The sequence below is a fragment of the Pseudophryne corroboree genome, chromosome 8 (assembly GCF_028390025.1).
Source record: "Pseudophryne corroboree isolate aPseCor3 chromosome 8, aPseCor3.hap2, whole genome shotgun sequence".
NCBI classification, from domain to species: domain Eukaryota; kingdom Metazoa; phylum Chordata; class Amphibia; order Anura; family Myobatrachidae; genus Pseudophryne; species Pseudophryne corroboree.
Genome location: NC_086451.1, coordinates 9,359,841 through 9,379,761, shown reverse-complemented (window position 1 = coordinate 9,379,761; position 19,921 = coordinate 9,359,841). Strand labels below are relative to the sequence as shown.

The 19,921-nt window shown below is 45.9% G+C and overlaps 2 protein-coding genes across 7 annotated transcripts in view; one reads left to right on the top strand and one right to left on the bottom strand.

Annotated features, from left to right (window-relative positions):
* The window catches only part of RALGPS1 (Ral GEF with PH domain and SH3 binding motif 1), a 552,121-nt gene that overhangs the window by 439,889 nt on the left and 92,311 nt on the right, over window positions 1-19,921 (bottom strand). For all 6 annotated transcript variants that reach the window (XM_063935883.1, XM_063935884.1, XM_063935880.1 and 3 more), the window contains one exon: window positions 2,728-2,797. The gene's annotated coding sequence lies outside the window, so the exon portion shown is untranslated. The remainder of the gene's footprint in view (window positions 1-2,727; window positions 2,798-19,921) is intronic.
* LOC134947411 (uncharacterized) lies at window positions 6,212-12,037 on the top strand. The gene is made up of 2 exons (XM_063935514.1): window positions 6,212-6,523; window positions 11,012-12,037. The coding sequence occupies exon 2, from the start codon at window positions 11,019-11,021 to the stop codon at window positions 11,781-11,783; it is 765 nt and encodes a 254-aa protein (XP_063791584.1). The 5' UTR covers window positions 6,212-6,523; window positions 11,012-11,018; the 3' UTR covers window positions 11,784-12,037.

The window sequence follows — 19,921 nt, the reverse complement described above, 5'->3', positions numbered from 1 at the left end:
CGAAAGTCAGGTGCCAAATCCACACAACGTTTTGGGTCAACAAATTCTTGGCTCCAGCTTTAAAAGAAATTGGTCACATTGTCGGGAAGACGTAGATTTGGGGAAGGATTGGGATGCGCTGGGAGGAGAAGTGAAAGGATTTTCCTCCCCTGCCGGTGGTGCCTGGCGTGCAGAATTGCGCTTTCACCTTGCGCTCTGCGGTATAGAGATTTCCGTAATCACTGCCAGTGACAGCGCTGCAACGGGTATGAATGCTCAGCAAACCATATAAGCATGACATCATCATTTTGCTGCGTGTTTAATTAATACGAGTGGAAGTTGCCCTATTGAGATGTATCACTAGTGTCAGAGGCCACTAACAGTGCATGTTTTCCAGATCTCCTAACAGAAAAACAAGTGGAACAATTAGCGCCGCCTGTGTCTGTCAATGTGACGGGTAAGAAGTATGGAAAACATGCCCTTGTTAGTGGACTCTGAGGACTGGATTTGAGAAACTTTGCTCTGGTGAAATAATGCCCCCAAGTGGCTGAATTACTGTGAAAAACTGTGACCAGGGTTGAAACCGTGTTCAACCCTGGTTGCTACTAGGGTTGGAATATCGGGTCGCTGGACCAGGGATATTTCCCCAGGGCCCTTTCGGATCGCACAGCAACCCAGGTTATGTGCGCTCAATGTGTAATAACCCGGGTTACAAGCTGGCGGTCTGAAAGGGGTATAACAGTCCAGCTATTAGGGATATACATGGCTGAGCACAGATGATTAAATCAAACTGACTAAGGTACTAGCTCAGTCACTTGTGCCTAAACATGGATATCCTTAAAACATTGACTGTTAGGGTGTCCCGGCATCCGAGTTTCGGAACGTCTGGCTCAACTGAATCAGAACCTACGCCTTTCTTCATTAATGTAAACCTGGCATGCGTACCAGAGAATAAACACTGAGACCACAGAACCCTCCAAAATATGTATATGGACCCCTGGCCACCAGCTGCAGAGCCCAGTCATACAGCAATATAATAAATCACTGCACTCTACGCTGCTGTGTATTTACCAGGCAGAGACTAAACTGCACTCTACGCTGCTGTGTATTTACCAGGCAGAGACTAAACTGCACTCTACGCTGCTGTGTATTTACCAGGCAGAGACTAAACTGCACTCTACGCTGCTGTGTATTTACCAGGCAGAGACTAAACTGCACTCTACGCTGCTGTGTATTTACCAGGCAGAGACTAAACTGCACTCTACGCTGCTGTGTATTTACCAGGCAGAGACTAAACTGCACTCTACGCTGCTGTGTATTTACCAGGCAGAGACTAAACTGCACTCTACGCTGCTGTGTATTTACCAGGCAGAGACTAAACTGCACTCTACGCTGCTGTGTATTTAGTATTACCAGGCAGAGACTAAACTGCACTCTACGCTGCTGTGTATTTACCAGGCAGAGACTAAACTGCACTCTACACTGCTGTGTATTTAGTATTACCAGGCAGAGACTAAACTGCACTCTATGCTGCTGTGTATTTACCAGGCAGAGACTAAACTGCACTCTATGCTGCTGTGTATTTAGTATTACCAGGCAGAGACTAAACTGCACTCTATGCTGCTGTGTATTTAGTATTACCAGGCAGAGACTAAACTGCACTCTATGCTGCTGTGTATTTAGTATTACCAGGCAGAGACTAAACTGAACTTTACGTTTCACGAACCTGCCACCTAGTGTGCAATCATGGAAATGCAGCCAGGCAAAAATTCTGCAAGGGCGCTTCCTCACATCCGTTCCTAAGACAAGGGGGTACATTTACTAAAGAACTAATTTAATCAATTTTAATAAAAGCTTTCTAAATCGATGTTGAGTAACAGAATAAAATGCACATTTACTAACATTTCTAAATCGACATAACATAAAAAAATAACTGGTTTGTTAGTAAAATGTGCGTTTTTGCCCTTGAAACACAACATCAATTTAAGCACTTGCCGATGTTGACGCCCAGTCGGGTTCCGTCGCCGCCGATATCGCTGAGTGCACACATCGTTCCGTGTGTACCTGGCATTACACCAATGCTACAATCTGTCCATTTTTAAGAAACGAACGACTGAGAAGGTAAGGGCCTAATTCCGGGCTGTACGTAAACTCGATGGCTGGCGCACATCTCCAATGTCATGCAATCTGCGCAGGCCTGGGATCTGTACTGCCCATGTGTAGATCTACATAATTGACGGGCTGCTGCAGTTTGGGGCCAGGGAAGGGGCGGGCTCGGACAACGTATCAAAATGGGAGGTATCGGGCCCGTTTTGTGGGCATACCAAGGCCAGTGGTTGCGTCCTTCCCTATTACTGACAGCATGAAAACACTGGCTATCCAAATAACCCCGGGGCCACTCAGATGGCCGATATTCACGCAGGTGATCCGATGCTGCATCTCAGAACGCAGCGGCGGATCAGTGTAGCCGACAGGAGGTGTCTATTTACACCGGACACCTGCTGCTGCATTACCATGTTTTCAGGTGCATTTATCTCTGAATCAGGCCCGATGAATCGTACGCTACTGCTAACAGGTGAGATGATTAGTCTGTGACGTGCAGGCTCCCTTGAATGTGGCAGTGTGTCGTGTGCAACCACTGAACACAGCTGCTTTCACTATGCTGCCATAGTAAAATCTTATGAAGCGTTAAAGGGAATGAACAATTCCAACGCAGCTGATTACATGGAGGAATCCGCCAGGCCTTACCCATCGTCGTAGTCTCCGTGATCAGTTGCGAATCGGTTGGTACCCGCTGCGTATGCGTCTCAGGCAGTATCTGGAAGACAGAATGAATACGCACATTACTCCTAGTTCTCTACAATAGGATTCATTTCTACAACAGTAACAACCTTACAGGACGCACTCAACCCAGTCAGAAATGGCGTATCTGGCAGAAGCTATGGCAAATAAATCGCCTGTAGGGGGGCGCAGACGCAGGAGGGTGGCACAGACCGCGGCACAATATACTATTCGCACAATTAGCACCGTCTGTCCTTCATAGCAAATCGGGGGGCGAAGGACCAATCACAGAGACAACCAGCCCTGTATAAAATAGTGCGCCCCCATCACCCAGCCCAACGCCTGCAGAGCGGCGGAACCAACAACTGCTGACATAAACTGGCTCTTCTCACGCCGTTAGTGACTGTACACTTGGGGTATATTTACTAAAGGTCCATCTCCATGTGTGTGCGCCCCTGAGGCACATTTACTAATATTTCAAAAGTATATAGAGTATTGCCTGTTAGTAAAAGTGTGTTCTGCAGACAGTCGGGTAGCAGTGATGGAAACACAGGGAAGTAGATGGGTGTGTAGAACAGATCTGCACCTTCCGACTTCCTTCCGTCTGCTCGGCGGCTGAGGGCATGTCAGCGCGGTTTTATGGTCACTGAATGTCTGCACCTGGGCGATCAATAACTGATCAACACCCGTCTGACAGCTCAGAACACGAACAACGCAAATCAAATAAAGCGGCGACCAAGATGGATGATGTGTCTTTCATGGTTATTACATATCCCAGTCACATTGCTGTATGTTATCCCCTCGCTACATACCAGTCACCTCGCTACATACTAGTCTCCTCGTTACATACCAGTCACCTCGCTACATACTAGTCTCCTCGCTACATACCAATCACCTCACCCCAGTCACCTCGCTATATACCAGTCACTTCAACGTACCCCAGTCACCTCGCTACATACCAATCACCTCACCGTACCCCAGTCACCTCGCTATATACCCGTCACTTCAACGTACCCCAGTCACCTCGCTACATACCAATCACCTCGCTATATACCAGTCACTTCAACGTACCCCAGTCACCTCGCTATATACCAGTCACTTCAACGTACCCTAGTCACCTCGCTACATACCAGTCACCGTACCCCAGTCACCTCACTACATACCAATCACCTTGCTACATACTAGTCACATCACCCCAGTTACTTCGCTATATACTAGTCACCTTACCGTACCCCAGTCACCTCGCTATATACCAGTCACCTCACCGTACCCCAGTCACCTCGCTATATACCCATCACTTCAACGTACCCCAGTCACCTCGCTGCATACCAGTCACCTCACCCCAGTCACCTCGCTACATACCAATCACCTTGCTATAAACCAGTCACCTCCCCCCAGTCACCTCACTACATACCAATCACCTCATCGTACCCCAGTCACTTCACTACATACCAGTCACCTTGCTACATACCAATCACCTCATCGTACCCCAGTCACTTCACTACATACCAGTCACCTTGCTACATACCAGTCACCTCATCATACCCCATTCACCTCGCTACATACCAGTCACCTCATCATACCCCAGTCACCTCACTACATACCAGTCACCTCATCATACCCCAGTCACCTCACTACATACCAATCACCTTGCTACATACTAGTCACATCACCCCAGTTACTTCGCTATATACTAGTCACCTTACCGTACCCCAGTCACCTCGCTATATACCGGTCACCTTACCGTACCCCAGTCACCTCGCTATATACCCATCACTTCAACGTACCCCAGTCACCTCGCTACATACCAGTCACCTCACCCCAGTCACCTCGCTACATACCAGTCACCTTGCTATAAATCAGTCACCTCCCCCCAGTCACCTCACTACATACCAATCACCTCATCGTACACCAGTCACCTCGCTACATACCAGTCACCTCACCGTACCCCAGTCACTTCACTACATACCAGTCACCTCATCATACCCCATTCACCTCACTACATACCAGTCACCTCATCATACCCCAGTCAACTCACTACATACCAGTCACCGTACCCCAGTCATTTCACTACATACCAGTCACCTCCCCCTACCCCAGTCACCTCACTATATACCAGTCACCTCACCGTACCCCAGTCACCTCACTACATACCAGTCACCTCACCGTACCCCAGTCATTTCTCTACACACCAGTCACCTCACCGTACCCCAATCATTTCACTAGATACCAGTCACCTCACCGTACCCCAGTCATTTCACTAGATACCAGTCACCTCACCGTACCCCAATCATTTCACTAGATACCAGTCACCTCATCATACCCCAGTCACCTCGCTACATACCAGTCACCGTACCCCAGTCACCTCACTACATACCAATCACCTTGCTACATACTAGTCACATCACCCCAGTTACTTCGCTATATACTAGTCACCTTACCGTACCCCAGTCACCTCGCTATATACCAGTCACCTCACCGTACCCCAGTCACCTCGCTATATACCCATCACTTCAACGTACCCCAGTCACCTCGCTACATACCAGTCACCTCACCCCAGTCACCTCGCTACATACCAGTCACCTTGCTATAAACCAGTCACCTCCCACCAGTCACCTCACTACATACCAATCACCTCATCGTACACCAGTCACCTCGCTACATACCAGTCACCTCACCGTACCCCAGTCACTTCACTACATACCAGTCACCTTGCTACATACCAGTCACCTCATCATACCCCAGTCACCTCGCTACATACCAGTCACCTCACCGTACCCCAGTTACCTCGCTATGTACCAGTCACCTCACCGTATCCCAGTCACCTCACTACATACAGATGCCTGGCGTGAGTGGGCTGACAAGTCTTGTGCAACTCCGTTGGCGTTGGGCATTTTTTTTTTTATGAAAATGTATCCTATTCACATCGCCATATGTATACGACACAAGCTGACTCTGCTGCTTAACATGATATGTGGCATGCCTACATTCTGAGTGCAACCGCGCCTGTATCTGCATACGGAATGCTACGTTACAGTGTTTTCCAGGATAATGCAGATACAGCCAAGGTCACACTGAACATAGACATGCCGCATATCATTCTAATCAGCAGTCTGCGTGTGCGTCTTATTCACATCAGTTTGGAAATAAGGTGCGTTTTAATGCCACACGAAAAGAGGCACGGTGCTACCAAGTCACCCCAAGAAGGGCTGTTTAATGTGTCGGGAGGCTACGCGTTAGTGGACACCTCTGTACCAGTCACCTCACCGTACCCCAGTCACCTGCGCAATGTCAGTCCTTTCACACAGCGGAAGTTGCCGAGTGCTTCTCCACGCAGCAAGATACGCTCCCCCCAGAGCGTGCCCTGTCCCCACACACTGTGCCCTGACCCCCCCTCCCCCACCGAGACTGTGCCCTGCCCCCCTAGCTCCCCAGTCTGGGTGTGGAGGAGGAAATGTGAGCTGAGCGGTGAGGGCACCATTTACAGATACCCCCATATAATCTATGACAATAGCCTATCATTAGCCAGGACGGCTCCAGGCATTCACGTTACAATCTCAGGAACACAATGCATGAGAGTGCAGGAAGTACTACAATCCCCATAGCGACACAGCAAGGCATCAACACAAAGTCTAACACTATGTGTTACCAGGAAAACTTTATTCCAGTACGTGTAACGTCCGGCTCAGCTCTGTGCACCGGACCCCGAGACATCCCGGATTGTGCCCCACGCTGGAGCCCACAGGCGGGGATTCTCCTGAAGGTAAGGAGCCCCCCCCCCCCCCCCTCTACATTCTCCAATGGTCGGTGACAGAGGCTGTGCAAACATTTACATGGGGTGTGCGGGTAGAAAGAGGCCGCTGCCAAACAAGCGGAGCAAAGTCGCTCTGCGAAAACAAAGGTGTGTTTGTTCTGCCATGCCACAGGGCAACACCACTTAACCCTTCCACTGCCACGCGCTGCGCGATAAACGTGCGAACCAGCCGACCAAACGATGACTACAGTGTATGGTCCTGAACGATGATCATTCTGTTTGGTTTTTGGACCCGTCCAATCCACCCGACCTTAATTCATTCAGCCGAGTACAGGCAGTGAAGGGAGATCGCCTTCATACATAAAGTAGTGCAGAGGCCTGGCCAACCGCTGGCTCTCCAGCTGTTGTGTGAAACTACAAGTCCCAGCATGCCATAGTTTTGCTATTATGATTATTATTGGAAGGGCATGCTGGGATGTGTAGTTTTACAACAGCTAGAGAGCCACAGGTTGGCCAGGCCTGGTGGAGTGTATGGGAGCATCCCGATTATTGGGCCGTCGCCCCTGGTCTCTTACCCGTCGGCTGCATGATCCTGACCAGCGGGACCTGAGGCGACTCTGCTACATTTATGTGAATACAGCCCCATATTAAAGAAAATCAAGTTTAGTAGGATTAGCCCAGCAATGTTCCCCGTGGGGTAATTCAATTCTCCCCAATAGCCGACATTATCAGGGGTCTTGTTTCCCCTGCCCAAAGGCAAGCAAAAATAAAGCCCCCATAAATGCCCGCGATCACAACACCCACAGGGACCCGGGGTAAATTCCGGGATCACTGTTTTCATGCGAAAAAAATATATCGGGGATTAGACAGACAGGATTCATTTCCACCATAGTGACATGGGAGGAGGAGGGGGGTCAAAGATGGCCAGGTTCAGAGGTCATTAAACGAGCTCACAGACATATATGTATAGTATCTATGTATATCAGGGACGTGCAGTGAGGTAAATGGTTGAGGAGGCACTGGCTGGTAACTGAGCCCGATTTACACACAGTATATGAGCCAAAGGGTACACGTGGCCATTATACATAGGAGCAGCGGTATATACATGTGAGCGTTACACACAGGTGCAGCGGTATATACATGTGGGTGTTATACACAGGTGCAGCGGTATATACATGTGGGTGTTATACACAGGTGCAGCGGTATATAAATGTGGGCATTATACACAGGTGCAGCGGTATATACATGTGGCCGTTATACACAGGTGCAGCGGTATATACATGTGGCCATTATACACAGGTGCAGCGGTATAAACATGTGGCCATTATACACAGGTGCAGCGGTATATACATGTGGCCGTTATACACAGGTGCAGCGGCATATACATGTGAGCGTTATACACAGGTGCATCGGTATATACATGTGGGTGTTATACACAGGTGCAGCGGTATATACATGTGGCCATTATACACAGGTGCAGCGGTATATACATGTGGCCGTTATACACAGGTGCAGCGGTATATACATGTGAGCATTATACACAGGTGCAGCGGTATATACATGTGGGCATTATACACAGGTGCAGCGGTATATACATGTGGCCATTATACACAGGTGCAGCGGTATATACATGTGGCCATTATACACAGGTGCAGCGGTATATACATGTGGCCATTATACACAGGTGCAGCGGCATATACATGTGAGCGTTATACACAGGTGCAGCGGTATATACATGTGGGTGTTATACGCAGGTGCAGCGGTATATACATGTGGCCGTTATACACAGGTGCAGCGGTATATACATGTGGCCATTATACACAGGTGCAGCGGTATATACATGTGGCCGTTATACACAGGTGCAGCGGTATATACATGTGAGCATTATACACAGGTGCAGCGGTATATACATGTGGGCATTATACACAGGTGCAGCGGTATATACATGTGGGCATTATACACAGGTGCAGCGGTATATACATGTGGGCATTATACACAGGTGCAGCGGTATATACATGTGGCCATTATACACAGGTGCAGCGGTATATACATGTGGGCATTATACACAGGTGCAGCGGTATATACATGTGGCCATTATACACAAGTGCAGCGGTATATACATGTGGCCGTTATACACAGGTGCAGCGGAATATACATGTGAGCATTATACACAGGTGCAGCGGTATATACATGTGGGCATTATACACAGGTGCAGCGGTATATACATGTGGGCATTATACACAGGTGCAGCGGTATATACATGTGGGCATTATACACAGGTGCAGCGGTATATACATGTGGGCATTATACACAGGTGCAGCGGTATATACATGTGGGCATTATACACAGGTGCAGCGGTATATACATGTGGCCATTATACACAGGTGCAGCGGTATATACATGTGGCCATTATACACAGGTGCAGCGGTATATACATGTGGCCGTTATACACAGGTGCAGCGGCATATACATGTGAGCATTATACACAGGTGCAGCGGTATATACATGTGGGTGTTATACACAGGTGCAGCGGTATATACATGTGGGCATTATACACAGGTGCAGCGGTATATACATGTGGGCGTTATACACAGGTGCAGCGGTATATACATGTGAGCATTATACACAGGTGCAGCGGTATATACATGTGGGCATTATACACAGGTGCAGCGGTATATACATGTGGGCATTATACACAGGTGCAGCGGTATATACATGTGGCCATTATACACAAGTGCAGCGGTATATACATGTGGCCGTTATACACAGGTGCAGCGGAATATACATGTGAGCATTATACACAGGTGCAGCGGTATATACATGTGGGCGTTATACACAGGTGCAGCGGTATATACATGTGGGCATTATACACAGGTGCAGCGGTATATACATGTGGGCATTATACACAGGTGCGGCGGTATATACATGTGGGCATTATACATAGGTGCAGCGGTATATACATGTGGCCGTTATACACAGGTGCAGCGGTATATACATGGCGTTATACACAGGTGCAGCGGTATATACATGTGGGCATTATACACAGGTGCAGCGGTATATATACATGTGGGCATTATACACAGGTGCAGCGGTATATATACATGTGGGCATTATACACAGGCGCAGCGGTATATATACATGTGGGCATTATACACAGGTGCAGCGGTATATATACATGTGGGCATTATACACAGGCGCAGCGGTATATATACACATGTGGGCATTATACACAGGCGCAGCGGTATATCCTGCCGGAATTTTGGTGAGCTTTGATCAGATGTGTAGAAAAGGCAGGGGGGGGGCACTGCCTCACCTGTCAGACTTTTTACTCCACTGTATGGATAATAAAAAGGATTAGAATAATACTAGTCATATTTTTCATATACTTTATATAGTCAAAACTCTGCCTCACCTCACGACGTGTCACTGATGAGTTTATATGAGAGCGAGACAGATTAATAATTCTGAAATATACTCCTTACTCACATCATAATTTTATAGTATGTGATGAAATTTACCAGTCGCCCTGAGACAGCAATACCCTGTATGGACACCAGATGGCGCACACGCCCCTTACTGAAGACACTAGTTGCAAATTAACTTCTGCACAGAAAAAATGCTGAATTATAACTTGCAACACAAGCTCTTCTAAGTTACACTTACAGTAATAACCATATGTACTTCGTCTTTCCAGACCAACGGCGAGTATAACACAACACATGGCACGTAGCCCACATTTCAGCCATAATAACATTGTTACTGCAATAGGAGGATACTTCTGTAATTCAGCAAAAGGTCATTAATGGTGTTTGAGGCCACAGTATTGAGACGGAGGCTCATCAATAACCCGGACAACTGAGAAGCGCAGGGCCCACGGGAAGGTGTCACACAGGTTTGAAATGATTGCGCAACTCGTTGCAGATATGATGTGGAAGGCTAAGAATAACTATGAATATTGCAGTAATCCACGAGAGAAGGACAATGTAAGATCAGCAATCCGCAAGATTGATGTCATTTATACAATATTCCAGTATGAGTAACCTGTACGCCATATGAATAGTCTCAGGCCTGATGGGCCACAAATCACAGCTGTTTCCCAGCCACCATCTGAGACTGGTGTCACGTACGTCATCACTGGACACCTGCAAGAGCCTGATGTAGAGGAAAGCCCGACTTTAACGATGGTTCTGTAGATGTTGTACAGAGAGGGGTCTAATCTGGCTCAAGCTTTTCTCAACACTTTTCTTAAATATCCAAAACAGGCCATGTTTTCAGGATTTCCTTCACCATGCACAGACACGAGTTGATCTCACACAGAGAGCCTGAAAACATGACCCGTTTACAGAAACTGAAGGTCGAGACATTAGATGCTACACTGCCGGTAATTTCAATACAGCAGATCCAATTTCTTTTTCAGGAGGCTCCAGCAAAGCGTTGCCATATTCTGCTTTATTGGGTATAATGCACTAATGTGGTTATGTTCTTCTTAATTTACAGGCCGATCATGTCAGCCACCCAGCAAGACACGGCCGTCCACAAGGTGAAGATCCAGCAGACGTACTTGGTGAAGGACACCACTGAAGAGAAGATGTTGGAGCAGGGTGCAATATGCGCAGGAAAAGTGGTGGAACAAGTGGACTACTACGATACAGACCTGTATGACCTCGCCGTCAACGAAACCTGGCTCAGTAAGACAGGGAACAAGTGGCAGCTGATCATCGGCAAAGGCGGACAGGAGACGCCAGGTGCTGCCACCAAACAGAGCCACAATTCTCAGAATAAGATCCTGAAGACCGGACGTCAGGAAACGCGGAAAGTTAATTCAACAGACACAAAAACAGGCAACGGTCCAACCACACCGAACTCTACGAGAAAAACCCAGCCGCAAGCGCCCGGAGCCGACCTGAATGGAAACACGGACCTCGCTGACGGAGAAAGGAGCGCCCTGACCTGTTACGCCTTGGTCGGAGAAAAAGAAATCATTGCCCATCTCTCCCGTATTTTACCCATGGCACGCAAGACTGACAACATGGCGATAGGGGACGTTCTACAAGTGGCCGGGATCCAAAGGTACGCCAGCGTCAGCAACAGCACGCAAGAGACGTATATACTGCGGGACAGCTACACCGTTCAGGTAAAAGTAGATGGTACCTCCGCCAAGAAGTCCGCAGTGATCTCTCTCCACGTGGAGATAGAGAACGTGACGCAAGGATTTCAGAGACTCGAACAGTTGGCAAACGAACTCGACCTCCAACTGCAAAGCGTCTAATATAACGAGGACGCTTCTGCAAAAAGTGAGGATCGCGGTGACCCTTGAACTCAACAACAGACTCTCCTGATCGCTAATGATTTTCCATAGCCCCAAAAAAAATTATTTTACCCAAACCACAAATTTTACATATTATTGGAAGAGTGCATCATGTGCAATGTTATACAGGAGCCAAACTTGGGCCCAGCACCTAAACCAGACGCTTTTTGCCTTTAATATTACTGAACTTTATAAAAACTTTCCACTAAATAGACCATTTTTGGGCGCATTGCATTTTTTATTTCCCGTGATCATTTAGAACACGAGTTTTGGGATTTTACACAGCACAAAACATACAACAGAAACAATAGACAAATATATAAAAGGACAGCACACAAGCTGTGCACAAACCTCGCGCCAGCCGGCTCACCGTGCGGTGGGAGGGTACAACCGACGCGCAGCTTATGCAAAAAACTATCCTTCGCTTTCAAGCTAATTAAAATATTCTGCGTAAAAAGGAAAACCGGATCTATAAAAGAATTTTATAGTAAAGCAGAGGTCTGTAATATATTCCCCTTTGAAGAGAAAGTAAATACAGCAGGGCCAGCCCTTATATATTGGCTTGTACACAACCATATAAACATTTACACATTATATTATATATATATATATATATATATATATATACACACACACACACACACACACACACACACACACACACACTGTTTATTTCTATTTTGTAACAACACTTTGTAAAAGGGCTGACATAATGGCCCTCATTCCGAGTTGATCGCTCGCTGACGTTTTTTGCAGCGTAGCGATCAGGTTACTATTGCGCATGCAACGCAATGCGCACGCACATCGTACGGGTACAAACAGCATCGTTGCTGTGCAATACTTCTAGCGAGGAATCCATTCGCACAGCCGATCGCAAGAAGATTGACAGGAAGAGGGCATTTGTCGGTGTCAGCTGACCGTTTTCTGGGAGTGGTAGGGAAAACGCAGGTGTGTCCAGGCGTTTGCAGGGCGGGTGTCTGACGTCAATTGCGGGACCGGACAGGCTGAAGTGATCGCAGCGGCTGAGTAAGGTCAGACCTACTACGAAAATACACTCCCCCGTGGGCGGCGGATATCTGATCGCTGCTCTGCAAAAAACAGCTAGCGAGTGATCAACTCGGAATGAGGGCCAATGAGCAAACAAAAGTACTCCCATGTTCAAGAGACGAAACTGATGTCAAGTGATCATTGACCACGTTTTCACGGTGCTTATTGCACAGAACTATACACTGCTAATAAAAATATCATGTTTCCGCACGTGATAAAAGGCAACAATCAAATCCGCAGCTTTCATGGGTGACCAGACACAAACATCCCTGACTTTTTCCCCATTCACTTCAATGGGGTTACCGATATTTGAAATCCCCATTGGAAAGGATGGGCTATTGATAGGCAATGCAGCCCAATTACCCATTCATCCAATCATGAACTTGTGACTATCGGTTAACAGAAGTCCATGTGTCGTACAGTTACATTTGGCTTAATGGGGCTTTTGCTGACATCGCATTACAAAAGACAAAGAATTTCCCATTATATTATGTAATAATCAAGTGGCGAATGAGGTTTGGGGAGGTTTAATTTAAAGTTGTTGTTGTTCTATTGTGGAACTACATTTCCCAGTATGTATTATCAGCTTTTCAGAGTATTTGTACCCCAATAGCCAACAGGCTACAGCATCACATCTGAATTAATCTAGACTAAGGTTTGCACCATAATTTGCATTCCTGTATCAAGGTGACCAATAATCTGGGCTACATAATTATCAGTAACGATGTATTTAATCCATAAATGAAACACTATGATCATATAAAGCACCAGTCTATAGATGAAACACTATGATCATATAAAGCACCAGTCTATAGATGAAACACTATGACCATATAAAGCACCAGTCTATAGATGAAACACTATGATCATATAAAGCACCAGTCTATAGATGAAACACTATGATCATATAAAGCACCAGTCTATAGATGAAACACTATGATCATATAAAGCACCAGTCTATAGATGAAACACTATGATCATATAAAGCACCAGTCTATAGATGAAACACTATGATCATATAAAGCACCAGTCTATAGATGAAACACTATGATCATATAAAGCACCAGTCTATAGATGAAACACTATGACCATATAAAGCACCAGTCTATAGACGAAACACTATGACCATATAAAGCACCAGTCTATAGACGAAACACTATGACCATATAAAGCACCAGTCTATAGATGAAACACTATGATCATATAAAGCACCAGTCTATAGATGAAACACTATGATCATATAAAGCACCAGTCTATAGATGAAACACTATGATCATATAAAGCACCAGTCTATAGATGAAACACTATGATCATATAAAGCACCAGTCTATAGATGAAACACTATGACCATATAAAGCACCAGTCTATAGATGAAACACTATGACCATATAAAGCACCAGTCTATAGATGAAACACTATGATCATATAAAGCACCAGTCTATAGATGAAACACTATGATCATATAAAGCACCAGTCTATAGATGAAACACTATGACCATATAAAGCACCAGTCTATAGATGAAACACTATGATCATATAAAGCACCAGTCTATAGATGAAACACTAGGACCATATAAAGCACCAGTCTATAGATGAAACACTATGATCATATAAAGCACCAGTCTATAGATGAAACACTATGACCATATAAAGCACCAGTCTATAGACGAAACACTATGACCATATAAAGCACCAGTCTATAGACGAAACACTATGACCATATAAAGCACCAGTCTATAGATGAAACACTATGATCATATAAAGCACCAGTCTATAGATGAAACACTATGATCATATAAAGCACCAGTCTATAGATGAAACACTATGATCATATAAAGCACCAGTCTATAGATGAAACACTATGATCATATAAAGCACCAGTCTATAGATGAAACACTATGACCATATAAAGCACCAGTCTATAGATGAAACACTATGACCATATAAAGCACCAGTCTATAGATGAAACACTATGATCATATAAAGCACCAGTCTATAGATGAAACACTAGGACCATATAAAGCACCAGTCTATAGATGAAACACTATGATCATATAAAGCACCAGTCTATAGATGAAACACTATGATCATATAAAGCACCAGTCTATAGATGAAACACTATGATAATATAAAGCACCAGTCTATAGATGAAACACTATGATCATATAAAGCACCAGTCTATAGATGAAACACTATAATATAAGCACCAGTCTATAGATGAAACACTATGATCATATAAAGCACCAGTCTATAGATGAAACACTATGATCATATAAAGCACCAGTCTATAGATGAATATATAAAATAACATATATGAATGCTGTATGTGATATGTGTCTAGGTATGTATATATGTAAATCTCAGGGCGATTGTTTTTGCTGTAAGATTAGAATAGATAAATCATTTTATCTGCAAACGTCTGACAATCGTAGATGAATCTGTGTCCGGAATCCGCAATAATCTCCGGCGATCGTCTCAGCCAGGATTATAGAACATAACTAACCCCAATGAACATGGAACGCTGCCTGGATCAGGGAACTCACAGGTGGCAGATTAGGGGCGATAAGACCAAATAAAATAAACAAAAGGTAATTCCCATATACAACAGGAATCTCTGCAGTCTTAGATGGAGAGCGACAGTGTTCTCCAGGTGTGAGCGGTTATCGAGCGCCAGCGGATATGGGAAACTTGGATCTCTATGACTGTCAGCGCCTGCTGGGAGTTATAGTCCTGTCCAGTTGCCACAAAAATGTGTGCGTTAGGCCCAGACAAGTACAAGGAAAAAATACTAACCAGCCTGAGCGGCGGTAACAGGCCAGGCATTAGGGATAAGCCGATTTATTTGTCAATCTGTGAATCATTATATGTGTTCAGGAAAAATCGGTAAAAAGCATAAAAACTAGACAGCGCTTTAGTGACGCATTCTAACAAACTTTCCATGTGATTTATCACTACAAGATATTGTGACTGTCTGTGGTGGACAGGCTTGGCCCGCCGGATCGCTGCTCAGCTTGAACGTCTGCCCTGCCGTTATCAAAGGCCATACACCAACCCAAACCTGTTCCCGTGACATGATGCTATCACCGTGCACCGCGACAAGTTGGCAATGAATGTCAGCTGCTGATGTGCCCTATAGACGCAGAAATCTGATCACACTACGCACCTCAATGTGTCACCATGTGTCTGACACAGCAAACACTCTAATCCACGCCCTCATTATATCCCGCATTGATTATTGTAATAGTCTCCTGACCGGTCTTCCCAAACATAGACTCTCACCACTACAATCCATTGTGACTGCAGCTGCGAGGCTAATCTTCCTCGCTAGACGCTCATCGTCTGCAGATCCGCTCTGTCAGTCCCTCCATTGGTTACCGGTATTCTACCGTATTCAATATAAAATACTTTTACTCACACACAAGGCCATTAACCAAACTGCACCAACATACATCTCATCACTCATCTCATAATAATATCTCCCAACCCGACCTCTCCGCACAAGATCTACGTCTCTCATCCACATGTATTACCTGTTCCCACTCAAAATTACAGGACTTTGGGGGTAATTCCAAGTTGATCGCAGCAGGAAATTTTTTAGCAGTTGGGTAAAACCATGTGCACTGCAGGGGGGGCAGATGTAACATGTGCAGAAAGAGGTAGATTTGGGTGGGACGCGGTGCACTAATTGGGGTTCCCGGTCACTCTACGAAGAAAACGACACCAAAATAACATTAAAAACTCATGTCGACCTTTTGACCCGTCGACCTAGAACATGTCGACCTAAAGACCCTGTCGACCTAGACACCCTGTCGACCTGGTTACGGTCGACCAATAGTGGTCGACCTAGACATTGTCGACCTAGTTACTGTCGACTTTCAATACCACACCCGATAGATAGCACCTATCCTTGTGTATCAATGCCTACTTCCCTATAAAGTGTAAGCTTGCGAGCAGGGCCCTCCTACCTCTATGACTGCTCGTTATTACCCAGTTTTGTTTTATAACCCGTTTCCAATTGTGGCGCGCAATATAAGAAACTGTTATTAATAATAATAAATAATAATAATAAATGCCTACATAGACTTGTACAATTCTAACACTTGCACCTGGAGAGTCAGGACAGGGTAGAGAAGGAGGGATCTAGTATAAGAGGGGTACAGTAATACTGAGTCTGAGACACCTATGGGAGAGTCGTATTATTTATGGGCCAGCAGGGGACGGGGGTAAATACTGGGCTATGATGATGGCAGTTTCCGTATGCAGCCCTGACACGGATTGGTGCGTTCTCCGTCGCTTGGGATCATACCGTGGCGTGAGCGCGTTAGAATTCTGTTAATTTCTGTGACCTAGTCATAATAATAGCTATAGGGGAAAATAAGAAGAAATCAGATAAAAGGATATCATTTTTCATGAATTTATACACACAAACGATCCAGCGTTACAGGCCTTTGATAAATTAGCGTTATTTGAGGCGCCAGCTAGACAACAATCTAAATGGCGCAGCTCCTATACCCATGTGCCACACCATGGCCAATGCAGAAGTACTATAGGATATAGACCTGTTACATAGCACAGCGTATACTCAAACGCCCGGCCTAACGGTCACTTTAATTCAGCAGTGACCCCACATTTTCCTCCCGTCTGATACAGATCATTTCTCGGTGTATAAACTGGGCGATCGCTGCTGCTTGAGCCGTGTCGCCATCATTGCAATGAATCAGCGGAGCCTGGTCGCACCAGCCGTCTGTGTGTGGCGGATGCAGCGCATCACTGACTCGGGAGACTACAGGATAATTAGGAGAGGGCACTGTGATATGGGATATCAGGCCAATTAGTCACCGCTTACAGGAGAAGTGACAGCGGCTTGGGGAGTTCACGAGGTGCCAGCGTCCATGTAACGTGACATCTAGCGAGCCCGCTCTTTTACGCATCTGCAACAACAGGCACCCGGGGGCAGCAACTATTACATAATAACATCAGTGATTGCCTACTTACATCAGCCCCTGCCCCAGGGGAGCTTAGTGTGTGTGTGTGTGTGTGTGTGTGTGTGTGTGTGTGTGTGTGTGTGTGTATATGTATATATATATATATATATATATATATATATCTCTATCTATCTATCTATCTACATTGGCTTCCACATGTTCTCACTTACACACTAGGGTTAATTTTCTTTTTTTAGTCAATAGCTCATTAACCTACCAGCATATTTTTGGAGTGTGGGAGGAAACCCGAGCAAACATAAGTGGAATATACAAACACCGAACAGTTAGGGCCCTGGTGGGAATTGAACCCAAGACCCCAGTGCTATGAGGCGGTAATCCGGCTCAGCCGAACAATCAAAGCAAAAATAATAATGTCAAATACACAAGTGTAAGTTCTGTCAATGTGGGATGAATAACGACACATTTACCAATGTTATATTGGAATGACTGTTACTCCCTGGGGGGGGGGGGGATTTAATGCGACATCGCAATGTTTGGCTGCAGGCATGCCTGAGAATTACAGTACTATATTTCCTGAGACCCTCTGTGGGACACAAGGGGAAATGTATGTCTGTGCCCTAATAGGGCGAGTGTTCTGACTAACCTGACTGTACTCTGCAAACATCGCCTGGAATTAACTCTTTATTGGCAGGAAACTGCGCCGTAAATAAGGACAAGTCCCACGGGAAGTTTTACTAAGTAATATCGAACTAATTAAGAAGCAACAGTTTATTATTCAATAATGAAACAAATGACGATTATTTCTGGAATCCTGATTTCACACGTATCCGTAGCGGAGAAATCAGATTTGTTCCATGTGTGACTGTATACAATACTCGCCTGGCTCCTGCAGAGGATGTAGTATGTTTTGCCGGCGGTCAAGTTCCCGGCGCCGGGATCCCAACCGCCGACATACCAACAGCGAGGCGAGTGCAAATGAGCCACTTGAGGGCTTGCTGCGCTCGTCATGCTGCGGGCACGGTGGCTTATTCTCCCGCCAGGGGGGGTCGTAGACCCCCAAGAGGGAGAATAGTTGTCGGTATGACGGGTGTCGGAATTCCGGCGCCGGTATACTGAGCGCTGGGATCCCAACAGCCGGCATACTGAATACCACTCCCTGCAGGGACTTGTGACTTCAGCCTTACATCACCAACGCATCACTCAGAGAAGATAGAGGAGGTTATTCAGGTTTGTTAGCAAACTAAAAAAAAACACACTAATGGGTAAAACCATGTGCACTGCAGGGGAGGCCGATGTAACATGTGCAGAGAGAGAGATTTGGGTGGGTTATTATGTTTCTGTGCAGGGTAAATACTGGCTGCTTTATTTTTACACTGCAATTTAGATTTCAGTTTGAACACACCCCACCCAAATCTATCTCTCTCTGCACATGTTACATCTGCCTCCCCTGCAGTGCACATGGTTTTGCCCATTAGTGCGCTTTTTTGGTTTGCTAACAAACCTGAATTAGCCCCATAATGTGCTGTACACTTCCTAAACATCCAGCATATATACTGCAGGCTTGCAGCGGTTCATATGTACTCTACACAACGTGCACTTACTGCTGATCATCCAGCCACACAATGAGGCTGCAAAAAGCCCTTGCAGCATGTGAGGAGCTTCTACAACTCACCCATCAGGTCTCATTCTCCGCATTCCACCCGGACAGTTGTGATGAGATAACCGAAACGTGGAAACACAACATTCTCATATAATCCACATACATCTGGCATGTCCAAACTGTGGCCCTCCAGCTGTTGTGAAACTACATATCCCAGCATGCCCTGACACAGTTTTGCTGTCAGAGAATGCTAAAGCTGTGTCAGGGCATGCTGGGATGTGTAGTTTCTCAACAGCTGGAGGGCCGCAGTTTGGACATGCCTGACATACATGGACTGACATTCCTCCGAGCTCAGCGTCACAACAGTGACTTACACCTTGTAGGAATGCCGCCGAGCAGAGCTGCCGGGGACCATTCCCAAAGTATTGGGGAAATAGTGGACTGTGACCATATCGGACTGGAACCAAGGTTGTGGCTGCGTTCAAGCAAACACGATCCTATACGCA

What these genes read in the sequence shown, in the direction of transcription:
- LOC134947411 (XM_063935514.1), top strand. Translation starts at nt 11,019, where the DNA reads ATGTCAGCCACCCAGCAAGACACGGCCGTCCACAAGGTGAAGATCCAG.